General features: G+C 43.4%; 1 protein-coding gene across 1 annotated transcript; it reads right to left on the bottom strand.

The window, feature by feature from the left end:
- Nucleotides 1-1,956: 1,956 nt before the first annotated feature.
- Nucleotides 1,957-22,373, bottom strand: SLC15A4 (solute carrier family 15 member 4). Its single transcript, XM_005524218.3, has 8 exons — nucleotides 21,767-22,373; nucleotides 16,033-16,328; nucleotides 15,139-15,307; nucleotides 14,466-14,543; nucleotides 13,377-13,545; nucleotides 9,786-9,941; nucleotides 5,916-6,074; nucleotides 1,957-3,618 (listed from the first exon to the last, which is right to left on the bottom strand). Exons 1-8 carry the CDS (start codon nucleotides 22,334-22,336, stop codon nucleotides 3,473-3,475), a joined length of 1,743 nt encoding a protein of 580 aa, XP_005524275.1. The 5' UTR covers nucleotides 22,337-22,373; the 3' UTR covers nucleotides 1,957-3,472.
- Nucleotides 22,374-22,432: the final 59 nt, after the last annotated feature.

Raw genomic sequence — 22,432 nt, 5'->3', positions numbered from 1 at the left:
GCCAGCTCGCAGGAACGTGCATTGTTGGTTTACAAATTCTCTGCTTGCTCAGAACGAATCTGTCTCAAGCCAGTGCCTGGCCAAATGAAAGTGTTCTGATCTGCTTCCCCCGAGGGCTCTGCTGCACTGGCATCACCTGCTCTGCATATAAACAAAGGGCTGGGATAAGAGTTGGTGTTTGAAATTGCTTTTTGAAAATGAAGGACTCTGCGCAGCTTCCAGCAGCAGTTTATTGTTAAGCTGAGCAAGCTTGTCTCATGTCAGCCCTGAGCAACTCCTGTTAACACCAAAAATACACAAATAAAACCAACTCAGAGGTGGCTGCAGACTTCTGAGGGAAATCATGATGGATGTCTAAACTGCTGTAATTAAACTCATGCTGGAGGTTCACATAAGCAGGATAAATGAAAAATCTCCCCTTTTTTGAGGAGGGATATTCAGTGTAGACACAAAGGCAGGAAAAACCAGGTTTTGCTGTACTCAGGAAATATCCATGATCATATCAGCACCCACTTTCCAATCTCAAATAAAACACAGGCACCCTCCCTTCATCCCTTATAGCCTGGGGAGGCACTGTAAGCTCCATGCTAATTCTTTCTACAATTCTTTACAAGTCAAAAGTACCAAACTTTACTCAGAGACCTCCTCTCATGTTGAACAAGTGCTTTTCTACCTTGTGCTTTGAATTGAAGGCACCTGGAAAGACAGAGGCTTAGAAGCATCCATCAGGATAACTCCTTTCAGATCTTTCCCTTGCACTGGAACAAGCTAAAGTGAATGTAAAATTCAAACTCTAAATCTTCAAGGTATTTCATTAATGAGGTGCAGTGCTCAATCATAAAGTTAATTGGTTGGTCTTATTTCTGTGGCTGAGAGGAACCACAGAAAGATGAGATGGGGAGGAAGAATCAGCTGAGCCTTTGAGTCACTACAAGGCCTCATCCCTTTGATGAGAAGTGTCAGATTAACATTCATAAATGGTCATAATTACTTGTGCCTGGAGCTGAGCCAAGGCATCCCAAATAAGAATTAAATTATACAATGGGCTGTGTGTTCAGCCTCATCTCCAGTGGTAGAACAGCAGGGTCCTGCAGAGCCACTCTTGTACCAGGGACAGATTCTGCCTGAATTTGGGCCAGGCTGAGCCTGCAGGGACTGTCCCTTCCCCTAAAGGAGAATTTTACTGCAGTGTGCCTGCACAGCCTCCCACACTGTCAGACTGCTTTGGGAACCTGCACATCATTCTCCTGGCATTAAACTCAGCTTTAACTATCCTTTATCAGATGGGAAATTTGTGAATGTTGCTGATAAAACTGAGGACTTGGGGGGAAACAGTGCATTTAGTGAAGTTCACTGATGAGGAAGGGGCAGAATCAGTGCTCCTCTGGCAGGTTCTGCCCATGGTGCCCTCCTGCAGGGCAAGGAACGCTTCTGAAAGCCAAATCCCCACCAGAACACCGCTCAGGAGGCACAACCCAGCTCTCTCCTGGCCTGTGGGAGCTTTGGGAATCGATGATGCAGACATGAAACACCACAGGTTTGGCTTTTTGGAACAGCACCCAAAAAGAGAAAAATTATTTGGTCCGTGTTCTGTCCCTTATGCAGCTTCCACTCTCTCAATATTAGGCTTTTTTGGCTGGTTATAAATGGGATATTCCAGAAAGACAGCATATGGTGCTTCTGAAATAGAGTTAGAAAAGGAAATTAGTTTTTCCTCATAGAGACATTACTCTTTAGTCACTCCAGTTTAAGTCATCCTAAGGAAAGCAACAGCTGAAGAGTTTTCACTGATTCCTCTGGGCAAGGGCAGGACAGTGCTGTAGTGTCTGACAGAATTAATGGGGTACCTGTGGACATTCAGAAATCCAACACCATTCCACTGAGTCTTCAGGAAATGAAACCTAAAGAACAAAACAGTTGTATCATTTTATTCCCCTAGAAACAAAGGGTCAGAAGTCACAGCATGGAGGTTCATTTTATTTTGTAAACTCATTAAAAAGATGTCCATGTACAAAATAAGGACATTTTAAACAACAGAACTGCAGACAAAGGAAACTATAAAAATTCAACACATTAATAAAAAGGTTTTGTTTTCTTTCTGCACAATTCCTTGCACCTCCCATACCAGTCTGCACACACTCTGACAATCATTACAATTCAGGAGGCTGAACATAAAGCCATTTGCTCTGCTGGAGGAATGTGCTGCTGAAAGACCCAAACCCTGGAGCACGTTAACTAAAAATAAGACAAGCCTGGAGGACCTGGCTAAAGGCTGCTAAATGGTTACTGTGCATTGATCTGCTCTGAATTCCAGCTCACTTTGCTTCCTGCTGATATCTGGAATAGGGGAGGAACAGTGTTAGACTGAACAGGGCCTTGTCCAAAGGTGGCTGTTGTCCTAATACATCTAATGCAGGCTCAGAAATAAAAACATTGCTGCAGTCAAACAATTTCAACCCCAACAAGTGTTAATTGTGCACCAAGGTCTGCAGCAGCTGTCTGACAAGCTGCTGGGATTCAGGATTCAGTCCTCAGCCTTGGAAACTCCTGACTGCAAGTCTGGATTTGAATCCTTGATACGCTGTCAGTAAGAGGACAATTATAAAATTCTATTGCTTTTTAATGTGGCTAATTCATAATTTAATTTGTCCCTGTTTCTGCCCCCAAAATGAGTCCCAGCACTGAAAATCCATGCACTGCTTGAGGCTCCTGTCAAATGTTTCTTTCCCTGTCCTCAGGGCAGGCTGGACCTGCCGGGTGTTCCTGTGGCTGCAGCGCTCAGTTCGGGTCAGAGCATCCCCTGATCCCGGCTCTCCCCTGCCCAGGGTGCCAGCTGTGGGCTCAGTAAACATCTCCCGTGGCCAGAGAGCAGCTCCATGCCTGCAGAGAGCTCAGGCTGTGCTGTCCTGAGCCAGGACACAGTGCAGGAAACAGCCCCTGCCATAAGGCACTTCCCCATCCCTGCCCGGGCTGGGCTGCAGAGGGGCAGGAGAGCCCGGGCTGGGCTGGGCTGGGCTGGGCTGGGCTGGGCTGGGCTGCAGAGTCCCAGGGAGGGCAGGAGAGCCCAGGCTGGGGCTGCAGAGGGACAGGAGAGCCCCTCCTGGGGCTGGCAGAGTCCCATTGGGGCAGGAGAGCCCCTGCTTTGGGCTGCAGAGTCCCATGGGGTGCAGGAGAGCCCCTGACCAGGGCTAAAGAGTCCCCCAGGCTGGGGCTGCAGAGTCCCCCCAGGGCAGGAGAGCCCCTCCCGGTGCTGCAGAGTCCCCCCGGGGCAGGAGAGCCCAGGATGGGCTGCAGAGTCCCAGGGAAGGCAGGAGAGCCCCTCCCGGTGCTGCAGAGTCCCCGGGAGGGCAGGAGAGCCCAGGCTGGGGCTGCAGAGTCCCAGGGAAGGCAGGAGAGCCCCTCCCGGTGCTGCAGAGTCCCCCCGGGGCAGGAGAGCCCCTCCCGGTGCCGCTGCTCAGGGCGGTGCCAGCGCTCACAGCCTCCCGTTGGACACCTCGCTCCCCTTGGACTTGTGGTGCTCGTACTTGACAGACACGATCAGGAAAAGCAGGAGGGTGGCTCCCTGGATAGCAGCCAGCAGAAAGAAGTAATAGTTTAATTGGCAGCCATTAATATTACCTAGAAAGAAAAAAAAAAAAATTAACTGAGGTGATACAAATAAAAACATGAATCTGGTCAAGTTTAAGTGGTGAAGACCTTTCCCCAGAACCAAAGCCAGTCGTGTTTCCATCCCACAGCACAGTTCATTTTTAATTATCCAGAGCAAAGGCTGGCACTGCTGAGGAAGATGTGCACAGGATACAGAATGTTTTCTTTTGTTCTCCAATCCTTAGACCAAGTCAAAAGAAAATAAAAACCAAAATTGAATGCTGTAAGGGAAGAAGTTGGCAACTCCACAGATACAAAAAATGCCATTACTGCAATGGTTTCTCAGCCTTTTTTTGGGGACAGAGTTTAGAGTTCATGAAAACATAGGTGACTTCTTTGTGGTTCAGTTCACCTTTGATGCTCCCTCGAAGTTGTCACAAATTAGTGCTCTGGACATTGAACAATGTTAAATGAGGAAAGCTCATTGCTAAAACATCATTCCTCTGTTAGGAAACATCTTGCTACACTTCCAAGAACAATACATTGTGGCTCATTTCCAACACACCACAGCCAAGTGGACCATTACAATTATCAAACAGGCTGCAGAGACTAAAACAGTGACATGTGCATGGACCCAAACCAGCTGTTCCTGCTGCAAGCCTATAAATGTTCAGATTAAATTCCTTTAATCACTGAAACTTAAGATTCAATTAAATGAACTTATAATAAAATGCAATAAAATTAAACTGAGCCTTTCCTTGACATTTAAAATACAATATACATGTGAATCTCCATTTCAAGAGCAGATGTGTTTAAAGAGTAGTAATTATCCTTTATGAGATGGGATATTAAACCCATGAAATCTTAGTTTTGGTGGGAGAAACAAGTCAATTCAATGGCAGCAACCACCCTTGAAGTGCTGGCAGAGAGGAGAGTTCCTCAGGAGGTTTTGGAGGCACTCAGTCACCCCCAGTGATGTCATGAGTTGGCAGAAATAGCAGAAATTGGGTCATGTGCTGATAGTCATTAGACTGCATCTCATGAAAAAGCCCCAGATCATTCACTGACTGACTCCTCCTTGCAATTCCTACCCTGGAAAACCCAGGTCAAGTTCAGATGTCAATGTGGTAACTTTCAGTAATGCTACACCAAACAAAACTCGAGTTACCAAGTTCCAAAGGGTTAAAAAAGGCACCAACACCCAGCTGAGCAGCCCCTTCAAAACGATGAATGGCTCAGGCAAGGCAACACCTTCCAGTTCTGACCATCTTGGGCAGCTTCAGCACAGCCCGAATATTTTACAGGGAGAAGATCTGGCAGCTGCTTCAGGGAACAAAGGCAAGGGGCTGAGAACCACCCTCATCATTTGTGTGAAATTCTTACCCCTCCTGAGCCCTTGGCTGAGTGACCTCTGTGTGGAGCTGCAGAAAAGGTTCCTTTTCGAATTTAGAAACTGGCTGGGGAAAAGAAGTCTCAGGGGAATGAAATATTCATTTGGGGAGGACACTTCCATAAGGTTCAGGCTGCTTGTTACCTTCTGCAGTTTTTAAAGAACAGCTTCTAAGCCACAGGTGCCAACTTGTGGAATGTGTAGGAATCAGACACTTTCTGGTGCAAATCCAGTAGAAATGGCAAATTCTCTTAGACCAAATTTAAAGTTTAGGCTGCACTTTCAAGCCAGGCACACCCAGCAGGTCTAGCAGACATTTTAAGAACTGTTCACACTCCTCCTGGTTGAACTAATTAGCCCACTGAGGATGGGAGGTTTCTCTGAAATTCCCAAGGTGCCACCTACTGGTGCCAATTATTATTTTTAACCTCCACTGGCAACTCAAAGCAGGTGATTTGTTGAACTTTAGGAGTATAAATAGCTAGCAGACAGAAAAGCAGAATTAACTCATGGTAATTTCAATGAAGTCACTTGAAATGAGGAAGCTGAATAATCTCTTGGAGAGAGATGGGTACATTTTCCTTCCCATAACCACAGAAAGCAATTTCAGTACTTGATACCAAATTTATCCTTCTGCTGCACGTAATTTAAATATTTTTTACTGAAATGAAAATGTTTGTAATTCCTAGTGATGAAATGCAGTAACAGCTGAGCAGGTAGCTGAGGCTCCACAGAGGTGTTCCTCGTGCTTTCCTGAGCACACTGAATTATTTTGTACAGTCACATTATTTCGTTCTTAGATGCAAAATGAAACTTTAACAGAGCGGTAGACAAATTAATATTTTGAAAATAGTAACTGTGTTAAACCTCAACAGTGCCATGTCCTTGATGCTTTAGTGAAACTTCTGCTTTCCAGACCACTGAAAAATACACTTACCAAAATCTGTGTGATTACTCATCCAGCCAATTTCTTTAACAGACACCAGTGCCAACAATCCAGAGCCAACAAAGGATCCAATCCCAGAAAAGAAAAAGAACAGCCCCATAATTGCACTCTGCATAGATTTGGGAGCAGCTGAATATGCAAATTCTAGACCTGTATTAAAAGATGAAAAAAAATTATATTATTATTATATTATTATTATTATTATATTGGATAATATAATAATATATATTATTATATTGGAATATGCAAGAGATGAGAGGAGATTGTTCTAGAATTAATCCCTGGCAGTTCCCAGGTCCTTGAACTGCTTTATGAATCCTCTTAAAGGTCAGAAATGTATCAACCCATTCAATGGACAACGTTTGAGACACAGACTTTAATCTTATTTATATTCCATGTGTAAAATCAAGCAATCTTCTGAACCAACACATTCATTCTTCTGTCTGAAATGATCCTCAAAGGAATGTTTGAAATGAACTCAAAATTGGTAATTCCACACTTCCCATCTGCCTGGATTCCCTGTTCCCTGTCTGTTGGGCAGTACATGCAGGACAATGAAAAAAAGTCACTCTCGTATTGGCCATGAACATTTCTTTCTTACAGCCTCAGTGCCTCTGCCTCTGAACGTGCAGACAGAGAAATTAACTGGAAAGGCAGCAATTATTTTAATTTAATTCACTTTTGATCTCGAATTCTGCGAGTTCATTGCTTGCTAGCAAGCAATTCTTTTTAAGATTTGTAGATAGGGGGCTTGAACTTTCAGCTGTCTTTACTCAAATTTCAGCCAACAAACCCAAGCAAGACATAGCAGTGACCATCCACTGCAAATCTGTGCTAGTGAATTTGTGCACCAAGCACACGCTGGGGTAGGCTCTGCCACGCCAAGATTAATGCCCATGATTAACTCTCCTTTTTAGAATAATACTCCTGTCAAAAATCAAATGGGATTATTCACAAGAGACAATCAAATACATTCCTTGCAGAGCTTTTTCTGACAGGTGAAATGCTTGTTTCAAAACAGTCTGCTCGTACTGAGAATTAATGCTACCTCATCTAACATTTTTCTTTGCAAGGAGAGCATTACAGACCTGAAATTGCATCTCTCTCATGTCTGGCATAATAAAGGCACGCTTTATTTACACCACCACTGCTATTTGACTACTCCAGCCAGGGTTTAATAGCAATCCAGTGGCATTTCTTTCCAAAAAAAGGATTAACACTCGAAGGCAGACAGCCCAACCTGGCTGCTGCCAGGGAGGAATTTTGTTTTTGGGAAAGGAGCAGGGCTGGGTGCTCTCCTGGCACCTGAGGCATCCTGTGGCCATCACCCTGCTCTGCTGGGCACGATGGGCCAGCAGGGAACTGAAACATCCTCACCCAGCTCAGCTGCAGGGCTTCCCTAAACTCAAACCGTAACCAGAGTCCTGCACACACACACACACACAGCTGCAAAGGGGCAAAAAGGAGATTTATGTCCAGAAGTAAAAGTGCCTTTGGTTCCTAGGCTCTGCCACCAAGATAATTCAGATTTTCCAAGGTGTATTTATCTGCCTGACTGCACTTTGAGAAAAAATAAGCAGACTGCTCTGAGGGCACAGCAGCTTGTTTGTGATTTCTTGTTAGAGCTGCCACAGGTCTCCTGAGCCTCATCTTGGCCACCAGATGAGTGAATGTTCTGTGGAAGTGAAGCTCAGGTGTAACACGTGAAAGGATCTAGACTGTTTCTTTTCTTGTTCATTTTACAGCTACACTGGGTCTGACTGTTCCAGCTGGAAAAAGACCTCAAGACTCAGAACAAAAACCAAAATGAGTGCAACCCTGGACTTCTTGCAACAAAATAAGGTACAATTCTAAATTTGACTAACTTTTGCAGCAGTGCCAACATTTAATCTGGCATAAAGAATATAAAATCTTTGCCTTCAGAGCTCCTTTGGCTGCTGGCAACCATTGATAATGATTTCATGCTCCTGCAAACAAGCACTTCTGAAATTAAAGCCCCTTGCTGGTGTTGTCATGTGAGATTACAATTCCCAGTTAAACAAGGCTGCTTTAGGAGGATTGACAGAATAATACAAAAGATTAATGCAATGTGTGCCATCTTTTTAAAGGTACCTCAAGTGTGACTAATGTGGCTTAATAAGAATATGCTTAGTTCTACAGTAAACAGGAAAACAGAGGTATGTTTCAGCTCCTGTGCTATTTAGTCCCTTTTTGCTCACAACAAACATTTGCACATCGTTATGGATTTGTAACCATTAACACTTTGCTTATTTTAAGCTTGAATTTCATAGCACAATAGATGCCTTTATCAACTTTAATACTGAACTGGTAAAGTACACTCTGAGTCTTGAGAGGTCTTCTTTAAAATATTAAGAATTATGTTCAGATAACAATCAGAAGGCAGGAAAGAGCCTTTGTAAAAAAAAAAAATTCCAATGAAAGTGCACTCCACAAAGCAATTGAGCTCTGCATAGAATTTCTGGTACATTTTTTTCAAACACTGACCAAGACTTTTTGAAGTTAGAATGCTGTTGGTACAGACCCAGCAGTGCAGAACAGCAGAATATTCACGTAAGAATTGTGTAAGCCTTAAAGACTCCTCACAAAGAACTCCACTAAAGTCCTCTCAGAGTTCAGCAAACAGAGAATGCTTCGAGACCTTCCCACTGCCTGCACACAGGTTTGCTATTTTTTCCCTGCAAACACCTATAAACTATTAATAGTACCTGACAGAGAAACAAGATTGTGTAAGAGGGAAGAAATTGGTTTAATTTTCCATGAACACTTGTACTTCTGATAAGTCACCTCTTCATCCTTAAGTGGCACACTCACTAAGCTGCCTACAAGTGATTCATTTTATTCTTTGGATAAAAATGCTAAATACAGCCTTAGTTTTAGTTAGTAACTAAATCAGGCAAGATTTTATCGTCAGGTTTTTGTGTGTTAGCATTTGTGACAGGTACCACACACACACAATGAAATGGACAGCAGATGAGTAGATGGGAAAAAATAACAAACCCCACTTTTATTCTCCTTGCCAAGCAATCCAGGCACCTTATTTTATTTCCTAACAACTGTGGTGACAGCAGAACACGAGTAACCAGAAAGCTGATGGAACAGAAGTTGTGTGTTCCACTGAGAGGGGAACAAATGCTTCATGTGACAGCTGGGGCCAGCAAGATCTCCCAGAAGCAGAGGATCTCACTCCAGCACGCTGTGATTGCCCAGGAATGAGAGTAACTCCCAGGGGGAAATGAAACAGGAGCTTCTGTCACAAGGAATCCGAGGAAAAGGGCTGTAGGTATTGCCAGGATGAGCCTCACAGTTCAGCATTTGCAAAGAGAATTTCAGCACTTTAATAAGTAACTGCAGTCAGGCAGGAACACAGTGGTTTTACACGGGAGGAGCTGGGATGGATTGCACCAGGAGCTCCACAATTGCACTGAAGGAATTGTGAGCTTAGTTTATAAGACCAAAAAAAAAAAAAAATCACAAAGCACAAATTGTATTTCCCACACAGAGGAAAATTCAGAGGACACAAAACTGCATTAAGATACAATATTGAAAGAATATATTGTTTTCCATTATGGCTTGCAAATATCCAGCACTAACTGGATCCCACACAAATACTTAAGGTGTTACTCTGCTTGAAATTCAATTTTGAAAGGACAGTCTTACACAGCCAGGTTTGAAATGTGCAGGACAATGGTGAGCTTTCCCACTTAAATTGAGCAATATTGTACAAAAATGTATTGGGGAACATCAGAGCTTACTTGTAATGATTTGAGAAGTATTTATTTTCAAGATCCCATTGTTTATGATATATACAAAAGCAGATTTAAAGCACACAAAGACTCTTACCTGCTATACTTGCAAATATTTCACTGAATCCAATCAGCACATACTGAGGAATCTGCCACCAGATTGGCAAATCTGCAGCATGGTATGTAACATTCCCAATTGTCTGGTTAATTGTTTTAACCTTCACAATTTTCAGTCTGTTGCTTTCCAGAATTCCTGTGTGAAAGGGGAGGGAAGAAAAGATTGACCTAAGATGCAAACATTGTTTCTCTTTATTAAGAATTAAACTAGGATTCAGCCCTGCATTATAATTAGAAATGATACAATAGGAATATGTATTTATTTCCTGACATAAAGCATTTCAGAGTACTTTTGCTATTGTTATTTCAAGACACAGAGTTGTTCTGCTGTAGAATTAGTGGTTATATTCTCATTCAGTAGCAATAATTATACAAACAGCCCATTTCTGGATGGATCAGCTCAGAGCTCTCATGGACACTGCGTTGGGGTTTTTTTAAAGACAATCCAATTTTCACAAACTACTACTTTGCAGTGTTGAACCATTTCAACTGCCAGCAGAGCATTCATAAATTAGAAACCCTTTTGCTTATGGAAATGCCTACACCAGTCCTGTAGAGCCATGAAAACCCTCTATGAATATGATTATGACATTTATTTGGTACTTTTCATCCAAAGAGATCCGAGAGCTCATTAGAGCTTGATTTACAAGCAATACATTGCATAGAAAGTACTTCATATGGAATGAAAAAGAGACATGATAGTGTAAAATATAAGCATTTTTAGCTTGCTCAGCACAACAGTTTAGAGTAGAAAGTGAATATCAAATAATGCTGTAGGGTTTTGTTGAAGTTGCCCAGATTAAACGATTGACTCGCAGTTACACAAAATACACAGAATAGCTAGTAGTTAATAAAACTCCCTGCTTCACCCAAAAGAGACCTCTCTAAAGGAGCTCTGGTCTCTTATCCTTGGAAATGAGGTGAATTTATTCCTCACAGTTCAGAGGAGCAGGGCTGAGCCACCGACAGTGCTCCCTGTGGTGTGGGTTACACTCCCAGGGGCTCTTTCTGCTCCCCCAGCCAACACCTGACCTCATCTGGGCACACAAAATACCCCAAATCAAAAATAAAAATACAAAAATATCCCCTCCTGTCCCAAATGAACAAACAGAGCCTCGGCTGTGCTGCTCCATGGACAGCACACCAAGATCACAGCTGCTGCCTCCCTCTCCTGGAGCCACCGAGCCTGCCCACCGAGCTTCCAACACAATTCCCAAAGGACAAGGTGATCCCTCTCTCCCCAGATCTGTGACACCAAACCCTCAGGGGACCAGCCACACCCCAGCCCTGTGCTAAATGCCAAATTTCTTACCAACATCTGCATTTGAGGTAAAGATTGTTCTGAATTTATGACTCCTTCATGTCATTTTCTCTACATTCCTCACTTCTTTTTAGGTGACCCACCTTATTTTTATGTAATTTTCTTTAGCTCCCTCAGTGCCCTCTGAACTATGAAGAGCTGCTGTAATTAAAAGAAAACTGGATTTCTTGATGTTTTCATTTTAATATAGCTGCCAAACATTTCAGAGTGGAACTTAATTAAAATGTAAACAAAGCAGTAGAGTCATCCAAGAGCTCAGACATAATTTCATATATTTACACTCAACACTGACTTGTTGCACCTCAAAACACCAAATGATCTTAATGTGTTTATACTCTTACAAAATAAGCATTGAGCCACCTAGGAGCACATACAATACACCAAACTTTGCCATAAATTCATCTTCAAAGTAATTCAGAATGTGGAATCCACTGATTCTTCTGTTAAGACTTGATAGACAAGTTTCACAAGTTTAATTTTACACTCATAATAGTTAAAATAATCCGAACTTCTTGCTATAATGGTTTAAACTCTATAAATGAAGTAGATTTTCCAGTTGAATAACCTTGAACATTGCTGCTCAGAATTCACCATGAGATGCATGAAGCACAGCAGATGTTCATTAAACCTAATCAGTTGTATTTTAACACAGTTTATAAAATATTTTAAATAATCTAACCAATCTAATAGGCAGCCTGAGTAGTGTCCACAACTAATGGCTGTTAGATAAGCAAGTCAGAATGGAAATATGGCACAAACAAATCATTAAGATAGTGCCATGACTGCAAATTCTTGACATTTTCATTTGTTTAAGATTTTATTCAGTGTCCCTCTTGAAGGCAGCAATGGTTGGAAGCAATAGTGTATTTTAAGAATGTTAAAATATGGCAGCTATAAATATCACTTAAGGAGAAAATAAAAATTGAATGAAACATATAAACCAACACCTTGCTAAGAAGGAACAGTTTCCTAAACACCAAATTTGTCACAAACTGAAGCTCTTAAATTCCTGTTATGATGAAGAGATGTTCAGTTACTCCAAAAGGCTAAATTATTATTGTGTATATATGTATTAAATTATATATATATATATATATATATATATAAATTACTGTTATTTCCAAACAGATGTAAATAACCACCCAAAGAATTCACCTTTTCAGTTTCTACTGGGGAAGAGCTGGGGAGGATCAAACCAGCAAAATCATGTGTTACATCTGCAGGTGAATTGAAAAGAGCATTTGAAACTTTAAGGAATTTCAAGTTTCCATTCCCCAACTCAGCTATCACAGCTTGATGTGCTCTTCCCCACTAGGAATAAAGACAGACATTGCTGGGTTTGCATTCCCTTATATGTGAGCCCACAGGTTCTATTTCAAGAGCTGACATTTAAGTGTTTTACATCATCCTCTTCTCCAGCAGCAGCGTCCTAAGAAACACGGAATAAGAGAAACACTTCTATTTTAACTTTAAATGACTTTGCTTTAAGAACTTTCCTTGCCCACAAAGTGACCTTGGCCTAATAATTACCTCTCTCATTGAAAGAAATCATAATAACCATATAAAGTGTCCCTCTCCCTAAAATATAGGGGATCCCAAGTGCTGCAATGAATTTATTTAATGCTGTAATGCTTTATCAATATATTCATTACAGTGGTGCTGGTGAGGGCTAAGGATTCTGTGAAGCATTACTCAGAGATGTTCAGTTCCACATCAGCAGCACTCAACAACTTGAAATCATCTCAAAAGCAGCTGATTTATGGGGCCAGCAGAGTTGCCATCTTTTCCCTTTCAGGCTACAGCTGAGCTATTTTACACTACACTAATTCCCAAATATTAAGGAATGGGAAGGTAGGGCAGAGAAAACCCAAAGTGGGAGGAAACTCTTGCTCAGCCATAACCTAAGTTTATTGTTTCAGATCAGGGGAAAGGATTTTAGGTAAAATTTCAGCTTTTTTTTATACTTGGAAGTCAGAATGTATGAAGAAACATTTTTAAAGGGTAAATGCAAAGTCTACTTCAGGCAGGAAAAATGGTCCAATTTTATTCCAAGTGCTCAAAACACTTTAGTAAATTTTTGGATACAATCCCCTTTATTGAGGGAAATGCATCCATGAAGGCACATTCCAACCATCCTGTGAAAAGAGATCTGAATAATGCTGAATTAAATATTCACACAGTGAATTTAACATTTTTTAAAAACGCTGTTGCAGTGAGCTGTGTCAGGAGATGTCCAGCCCGTTTCCTTACCTGCAGCAAAGGCAGAGCACATCACAAAGAACATTCCAACTGCAATCCTCTTCAGTGAGGATGGCAGCAAGCCATTCCTCTTCAAAATGGGGTCCACCAGTTTGTCTTTTAAGGGTATGAGGATCAGGATTAGCACTGCATCAAACATGGTCAGCCAGGCTGCTGGAAACTGAAAGGAGAGATGACTCAGGTTGGCAATTTCACACTTAGGAGCTGCTTTTTACTATTATTTAACAAAAACAGATTTTGATTGAACACTTTGATCCGAAATAAACAACAATGCACTGGCAGATACTGTGAAAAGTCAAACAGGAGTGTTTAAAAGCTGAAGAAAATATTCAGCTTTTCAGGTTTTCTGTAAGCTCAGCTTCTCATCTGACAGAATTAAACTTTTTACCTAATTCAGCCATGAAAAGTATTTAATAGCCTAACCCTGTTCTACCAAGCTTAGAACTATCAGAAATATGCCACAGAACAGTAGAAACAGAGTCTTCCTAATGTAAATGCAAAATTCAATTAAAATCAAGTTACACTTGTCAAATGAATAGAGAGGGTGGTGCAACACATGAATCCTGTAAATGCTATGGTTTTACTTCTCTGTGCCATTTCTGCAATCACATGATGCCAGCCTTTCTTGAAAAATATTGACTCAACAGCTTCTTTCAATATGCTACAGGTAAAGTGATTATTGATCAGTCTAAAGTAATAAATGTGTCTCAAATCCCAAATGCTAATGTATCACTCAAGGATGGGTGTTCATTCCTACTGGGCTTGCAGAAATGCTTCTGTCCTGGTATGAAAACTCAGGGCACGGAGATTGATCAGCTTTTTCTTCAAAGGCCAGACCCTGGCACTGAAGGATAAAGAAACTCTTGATGAAAGCAGTGAGAGTTCCCTGAATGCCTCCAGAACAGCTGGGTGTGACCAGACACTCGCTGTGCCAAAACCTGGCATGTGCACCGTGCTCCTAAATCCCCAAAGCCTGAGGCCACTGATCCCCAAAGGCACCAGCTGAGCTGCTGCACAACGCTGATCTAATCTGCATTTCTGCTGCAGAAAGGTGCTCTGCGCTTGTTCTGCTCTGCTCACCGTATGGATGGAGTTGGTGTCGTTGGATATCTCGGGAATTTTCAGGTGGAGGCTCTGCAATACGTATGTTGTCTGCATCTAGCATCAGGAAACAGGAGCTGGGATTACTTGGACAGGGAGTGCTGAGAGCAAGGTGTTTTTCATTTTATAGCAATGAACAAAGATTAAACCAGAGGTGAAATGCTAGCACAGCAAACTGAAAAGAGTTATGGTCAGAACATTACAAGATTTTTTAACCCTATAGTTATTTTTATTACAAACACACAATTTACAAAAAATTAAAAGAATCACTGGTATTTGAAAACAATTTCTGCATTTTTTTTTTCAGAAAAATGTATTTGATATCTCAAATCATCTCCAGAAGACAGAACCTGAAGATTACAATGAGGTCTAGACCACTTACCCTAACCTGTGTGAAACAACTGCAAAACGAAACAAAGCACAGTATTTAAGATAAGTGAATTTGTACAACTGTGAGTCTTAACTGTAACTGAAATGATTTTATTTTTTTTTTTCTATTATTAGGTCAAAATATTATTGGAGAGTATTCCTTAAGAGTTGTTTTTCATCTCTCAGCTTCAAGGTAAGTTTCCTATTTATGAGAGAACAGCCCAAAAAACCGTTAAATTAGAAATGATGTAAAATAGAACTGTAACCATTTGGAACTACTCACTTGAAAATACACTGTCCAGTAAGGTATTAAAGCCAGAAAGACAGGGATGATCTTGACAAGAGCTTTTACATCTTCTACTTTATCTTCCCTGAAGGGCCCCCCCCGAGACAGCTTGGCCATCTCGAAGAGGCTTTGCTTGCGGGGTGGGTGCAGCACTCCCTGAACTTCACTTTGGAAAAGGATTGGAAATGTTTAGTTAAACATAACTGGCAATCTTGTCTTCCTTAGAAAAAGATAATGCATTCCCAAAGTAAGTAATTCATGTAAGTTACAGCAACACAGCCAGGCCAGAATGGATCCCCAGCAGGTGGAAACACGAGAGGAAACTTTCTGCTATGAAGTTTCCTTATTTCCCATCCTCCCCACACAGCCCAGCCCTAAAGAAGTGGCAGAACTTCGAGTAACTTGCATTTTGTGATACTGCAGTTCAAGTTATTGAACTGTTTGGCAATCTGAACACACAAAACTCCCCCTGCAGAGGGGACACCTGACATCTCTTACCAGTGACTCAATCCAACCACCACTATTCCATGGGCAGCTCTTAAGAGTGGAAAAAACCTGGCTCCCCATCAAGCTACTTAGAGCATTAAATGCAGATGACAGTGCTTTTCAAATCAGAAGGCATCCACAAACATCTGTACCAGAGAGGAAAGTTAACTGAGAGCAGCAGAGCGAGGTTCCATGGCACTGCCAGGAACTCTGAGCTGGCAGCACACAGAGCTCAGCTGGCCCCATCACCTGGCTGCAGGGAGACCCAGGGATCTCCGTGGCCTCTCTTCCACCCCTCAGCTCCCAGAAAGAATCTCCAGGACTCCAATTCTCCAGCTCTGAGAGCAAAGCTGCTCACTCTCCTGCAGTCCTGAGTGGAGGCTGTACGGAAGAGCTCTCACAAACCTGTTTGCTGAATGTTCCCCGGGGCTCTTCTTGGAGCAACAGGAATATGTGAGAATTTTGAACATGTCTGTGAAGGCACTGCCATCAGGAGGTTTGGTGATGAAGAAGCTCTGCCCACATAAGAAAACCATGAATGAAATCCCAATGCAAACTGTTGGGATGCTGTATCCGATGACAAAGCTGACGTTCTGCTGGATGTATGCAATGCCTCCCAGAGACAGGATGGCTCCCAAATTAATGCTCCAATAAAACCAATTAAAAAATCTTCTTGTGGCTTCTGGACCCCGGTCTTTGACCTGGAAAAGATTAAAAGCAAGCCCTTCAGTTTCTGAAGAAAATAATGCTAAACAGAATTAGAATCTTAGAATTAGAATTCAGACAAGCTCAGTACACTGGAGAGTTCAGGTTTCATTTAGAGTCACACTGAAATGATGTGTTTTGGGCTTCACATGGTATTTGATGAAGTGGCATCTCAGTGAGCCGCCCCATTATGTGAGCAACCTTCTAGAAGCTCAGCACAGGGACAGGAAAGCCACACTGCTCAGACACAGCTTCCCAGAAAGACCATTATTATTACTACTGACTCTCACTGCGTCATTTCTCTACAAAAATTAACACCCCAGAGTCCACAGGAGTTTAAGTAACTATTCTTTGGTGACAAAAAGTTAAGCTACCTAAAAATTTACATATTGCCACAATTGCTTCTTCTAAGTCTATTTACATAACAGTTAGCACTATTCCATTTTCTAAGCCTTAAATGAATACTTGGTAATGAAACAACAAATTTAAATTTTAACACAGTCTTAATGCCTCTGATCAGAACACAAATTGAGGACTTGTCATTCTGACCTTTAAAAAAAATTAATTAAATTTGGGTTGCCTGAGGATCACAAGGCCCCAGTATATATTTATCCTCTAAGTCAGTGCTGTTCATAGTGTTATTTTCTCTCCAGTGAAAGTAAAGACATCCCTGGTTTACAGAACTGTCCTGTACAGTTTCCACCATCCCTCTTTATTATTTCCTACTGTAAGTTACCCCACATTTTGTAATTAAATCCCAGCAACCCTGCATCACTGATAAGAGGTGATGTAAGAGAAATTATGCAAATTAAAATTTGAAATACATTAAAAAGATTAAGTAGTCTGCAGAAGAATCCATAATACTGTATTTGTCAGTGGTTGATGACTGAAAGGCCATTAACAGTGACTGGCAAGTCAGTGCCATGCACCAGCCTTGCTGAGTCAGTTATTTTTCATTTCTAACTGCAGATTTCCCCTCCTCATCTGCCACACCTTCTAAAGATCCATATTTAGTTTGCAATATGAAAAGCAAGCTGTGTCTTAAAATGAGTTTTAACACTGTCAGTTCTGACTAACAGCTTCAGGTTTCCCAGTGGTGCACAAACCCATCTGCAGCATTTAGCCAAGCCCAACAAAGGAAATATTAAAGTATTTATTCCTGTGCACAATTAATAGCACTGTCAGGTGCATCTGTCAGCACGTCAAATTCAATCCTGGAGACTAAACCCAAAAAATTCTCCCTCTCCAGCTTCAACCTGGTACTGAATTCGTAGCTTTCAGTGTATCAATGTAGGAATTCCTTCTGAAGCCCAATGAGCAGCAGGATATCAGCAAACAATTACACGGAACACGGTGCTCCAACTTGTGTAAAGTGTTAGCGATCCATTTGATGAAGTTTCCATTTCTTCATCACAAAGTCTCAGTTCTCTTATTTCTGCAAAGAAGATGACTTCTCATCCTCCCTCTTGCACATGACCTTGCTGACATCTCGACAAAGGAAAGCTGGGAGAAGAAAGCCAACTTTGATGCAGGTAAGAACAGGGAAGCACAGCGTGAGGCTTGTGGCAAGCATTATTCCAGCCTCCAACCATTAGCTCCTGAGAAACTTCCTGAACCAAGGATGGCTCCTCTTGCTGAGTCAAGGCAGCAGCTCTCCTCTCTGTGAGCTCTGTAACCTGCCTCAGAGCCCAGGGCAGCTTTCAGAGCCGTCACATCCCGTGGCAAAGAGCTCCATTAATTAATTACCTGGTGGGAAGGACTGCCTCCACTCGCCGCTGTGTCCGAGCCTCGCTGCCTTCACCTTGTTCCAGAGGCCACAGGGACAGCTGAGCTCCATCCCAGCCCTGCTCCACTGCTGCCTCTGTCCCCTGCCTGCTGCTGCCACTGACCACTGTCACATTTCTTTTTCCAGAGGTAGGAAATTTATGATCCATGACTCCTTGAATCTGGAAACTACTGACAGTGTCTGTGCCCTTCCCAGAAACTTCCTTCACCATCTCCAGTGTTCCTTTGGTGACAGAGTGACCAAAAGGAAGGCAGTGTCAAAGGACAGACACCCCACAGACTTACAATGCAAAGAATCCATTTTCTCCTTCTCTATCAAAGTATATATTTGCACTAAAAATCACATCACAGCCACGTCTGAAATGCCACTAAGGCATTAAACTGGCAAACATTAATAACTGAATAGACGTCCCACTGAACAACCTGGTGGAATATCTTCTCAGAGAGCTGTGAAGATGTCTTGTCAAAACCCCACATGAAAGAACAAGATCATTCAAAAGTTCCTGAAAGTCGCAGTTTTCATTTGTTCCTGCAATCAAGTGACAGTCACAAATGAAAAATGTACCAAACACCCCAAACTCGTCCCAGCCTACTCTGAGAGCAACCACACAACAGAACAAGGATGAAACAGAGAGCCTTGTCCTTAGCCTGCCCACGAAGGTACAATGACAGGAGTTCTGTGCAGTCAAATTTACAGAATCCTGAGCCTCTAACCCATCTCTGCAGACAACTGATCATTCTTTGAGATCATCTGCGAGAGCTCAGCTGCTACATAATTTCCAAGTTTAATACTAAAATTCAGCAAGTTCACATGTAAAATCTGCTTTCTCTCCCACCTATTATTACTGGCCTTGTGGATGCCACAACTTGTTTCAAACTTGTTCTCTGCAGAGTCTTCGAGCTCCACAGGCTCATAAGAAGTTTGACAGCAGCAACAGCAAAATAAGTTGCAGTTAGGGACCTTCAAATCCTTACACGTGGTTCCCCTTCCTTATCCAGAGGCTGGAAAATCTATGCTCTACAAGTAAATAAAGGCTGAAAATCACTCTAAAGCCATCTTTACAGCAGCAATTTCCAATAGCAATTGTAAAACAAGGATTCTAGCAGAGCTGGAAGATGTCTGGCAGTTATGGCCTGATAGGTTTATTGGCTCTGAAGGCAGATGAGAGGGAAGGCACAGGGTAGGTGAAACCTGGCCTCTCTAATCGCTGTGACCCTGAAGGAGATCCAGCTATAATTAGAATGATTATGGCTGATACCAGATTAGGAGTCTGCTACTGTTGTGGCTTCAGTGCTGAAGCAGCTTTCACAATAATGACCAAGAGTGCAATTGTTTCCTAACTGCAGAAAGTCACAAACTGCTCCATGGAACAGGAAGTGACAGCAAAACACTTGAAAGGGGAACTGGAAAGTGCCAGGTTATAGGATCACATGATGAGAAACTTCTGAGAACCAGCAGCTCAGATTTAGAGCAGCATGATGGATCCGTCTGCAGCTTCTAGAAAAACATTTATCAACACAGTTGAGAAAGGCTGGTCTGTCCCAGCTTTGCAGGAACTTATTTTGCCAAGCTGACTGGTGCAAGTTACTCCACTCTAACAGCACTCCAAAAGCACACATTTAACAGAGTTAGTTAGAAACCACATCTTCCAACTTCGGAGAAAAACAAGCATTGAATTCAGTTTCTGATTTTCCACAAAGTGATTCTGCTAAATAGAAACCCTCTCATTATGTAAGAGCTCTCCACCCAAATTCTATACACACATTAAAGCTGGAAAATTCACACGGTAGTTTTTAAGAGATCTGAAGTGCAATTAACATTCTGAAAGGTGATTGTGCCAACTAAAGTACATGATATCCAATTCATCCTTTCCTTCTGTACTTAGGGGAAAGAGGACAAATCTTATCAGCACACATCCAGCCAAAACTTGTGTGCAATGTGCTCTGGCCTCCCAAGAATGTGGCTCTGGGAGACAGACTTTATTCCCAGATAGATAGATATCTGTAGATATAGAGCTATATAGATATATACACATCTCCCCAGCAGTTTTCTACATTTCTGTGCAGGGAGAAGGCACCCAAGAGGGCCCCAAACTGCACTCCAAGGTAAGTGGCATGCTGTAATATATTTAATAAGAGATAAGCCAGAAAAAGAGAGAAGGGGAAAATTCCGTCCTCAGCAGAGCTCCACTGATTATGATGGCCCAGAAAGGAGTGTTTCTTTTGCTTCACCCTACATAAATCACTGCAAATTATCTGCAAACCTGGCCAAAAACTGCTTTCCTCGAAATCCTGGGGGAAAAGCCTTTACAAAACCCAGCCACACTTCCATTGGCAATGGCTCTTCTTTTGCTCTGTTCCTGCCATTATTTATCTCCCGTGTTTAACTTTCATAAAGCATTCTGGGGATAAGCAGTCAGTTTTGAAAAACACCTTACAAGATAAAGTCATATTAAAGCTATTTCACTTGATGGGCTCAGGCTGGCTTAAGAAGAACGAATGCACTGGGGATACACAGTCCTGGGCTATAATAATGTTTCACATTTATACACTGGCTTTCACCCAGAACTCCAGAATTTAGAATACATAAAATGCCAAAGAATGACAAATGCAAACTGCACAAGAGAGAACAGAGGTATGTTTGGCAATGATTCTGTGGTGGATCCTCACTCTTACAAAGAATTCATGGCATTTCTGATACCTGCTCTAACCAGAGCTCAGGGAGCCAGTAAACACACATGCAACTGCACTTTCAGTCTGGTTAGAAAAGCTGCTCAGTACTGCCTGAGCATACTGAAATTCTCCATTTTAAAGCAGAAATGACATTTCTACATCCACAGCCAGCACACTGCCTCAGCAGAGAGCTGTAAAAGAAGTACATACAACAGAGCATTCCAGTTGTTGCTGGACTCCAAGCTGCCTGTGCAGTGTTTTCTGTGGAGCACCGGGTTCTGCAGCGATGCCCCAATGAATGATACCCCTGTAGCAGGTCCGGGTGAGGCATTAAACAGGATGTGTCCCTATGGGAACAGCCCAGGTGATGTTTACCACGCTCAAGAGCAGCTTCCCCCCATCATGTGATGCAGCATGAGCCTGCACAAAAATACCACTCAAGGGCAATGCAGTGCACAAAGACCTAAAGCATAAAATCTGTTTGTTCTGCAGCCTTCCCTTATCACAGGATGGTAAAGGCCTCTGACACCGCCTCAGAAGGCCCCTGTCATCCTTGTCAAAGATAAAATGTGTATCCTGTACTTCATCTGATGAGCTCTGGGGTCAAAGTAACTGGGTACAAACCCACCAGGGAGGATAATTAACTGTCCACAATGGCCATGGAGTATTCAACCCATGTCCTCAAGAAGGTGACGGCTCAGCCAACTCAGTTAGCACAGCTAAGGCAGGGTTACCAGGAAAGCAAAAGGGATCTGGCAGCCCACACGCACCAAAACTCCATCAGCCAGGGCACAACTTTACAACTTGCATTCCACGAGGGACCAGAGCTGGATGATGTGACTCCCTGCAAGGCTGGACACCTACAGAGAGATCAGCGGCTCGGGCTGTCCACCCCAGCCAGGCAAGCCCCTCTGCCACCCCTGGGGCACCCACGAGCGCCGCAGCAGCTGCCGGACACCAGCGGACAATACTCGACCTGGTCTGCCCCGAACGGGGTGATGTTGGCCTTGAGCGAGCCGACGCCCAGCCCCACGAGGACCAGTCCCACGAAGGTGGCGGTGGCACAGTAGCGGGTGGCTCCGAGCTGGGAGCAGGGCGCCGGGGTGGCGTTGGCGGCCGGCGAGGAGCAGTTCTCCACGGGGAACAGGGGGATGTCCCCGCACAGGCCCTGGCGGGTGTGCGGCGCGGCGACCACGGGGAAGGCCAGCATGCCCAGCAGGTAGAGCGCCATGCTGAGCAGGATGGTGCCGAACTTGCCCAGCAGGGCGTCGGCCAGCCAGCCCCCGAACGGCGACACCAGGTAGGTGATGCCCATGAAGAGCAGCAGCGCCTGGCTGGCCTGCGTGCCCTCCCAGTTATAGGGCGGCCCGTTGAGGAACAGCACCAGGTTGGAGGTGATGCCGTAGAAGGCCACTCGCTCCAGCAGCTCGGCCAGCAGCACGGCTGCGCAGGCCAGCCGCCGGCCCTGGAAGGCGCTGCTCGGCGCCCGCCCGCGCTCGCCGCTGCTCAGCAAAGGGCTGCGCTCGTTCGGCTCGGCCTCGTCCATGGCCCCGCGTCCCCCCGGCCCCGCCGCCCGCGGCCCCGCCGCGCTCCCGGCCCGCCCTACGGGACCCGCGCCCACCGCCGGGCCCGGCACCGCCAC

This window comes from Pseudopodoces humilis, chromosome 20 (genome assembly GCF_049639895.1).
Source record: "Pseudopodoces humilis isolate 2021_Gansu_Grassland_sample_001 chromosome 20, ASM4963989v1, whole genome shotgun sequence".
NCBI lineage: Eukaryota > Metazoa > Chordata > Aves > Passeriformes > Paridae > Pseudopodoces > Pseudopodoces humilis.
This window is presented reverse-complemented; position numbering and strand designations above follow the sequence as displayed.

Bases quoted from the DNA above. Each gene is read 5' to 3' on its own strand.
- SLC15A4 (XM_005524218.3), bottom strand. From the start codon at position 22,336: ATGGACGAGGCCGAGCCGAACGAGCGCAGCCCTTTGCTGAGCAGCGGC. The intron at 14,544-15,138 runs GTGAGTAGTTCC...TCCTGATGCTAG, and splicing joins ACTGGACAGTGTATTTTCAA to ATGCAGACAACATACGTATT. The intron at 9,942-13,376 runs GTAAGGAAACGG...CCTTTCACACAG, and splicing joins GTGCTCTGCCTTTGCTGCAG to GAATTCTGGAAAGCAACAGA.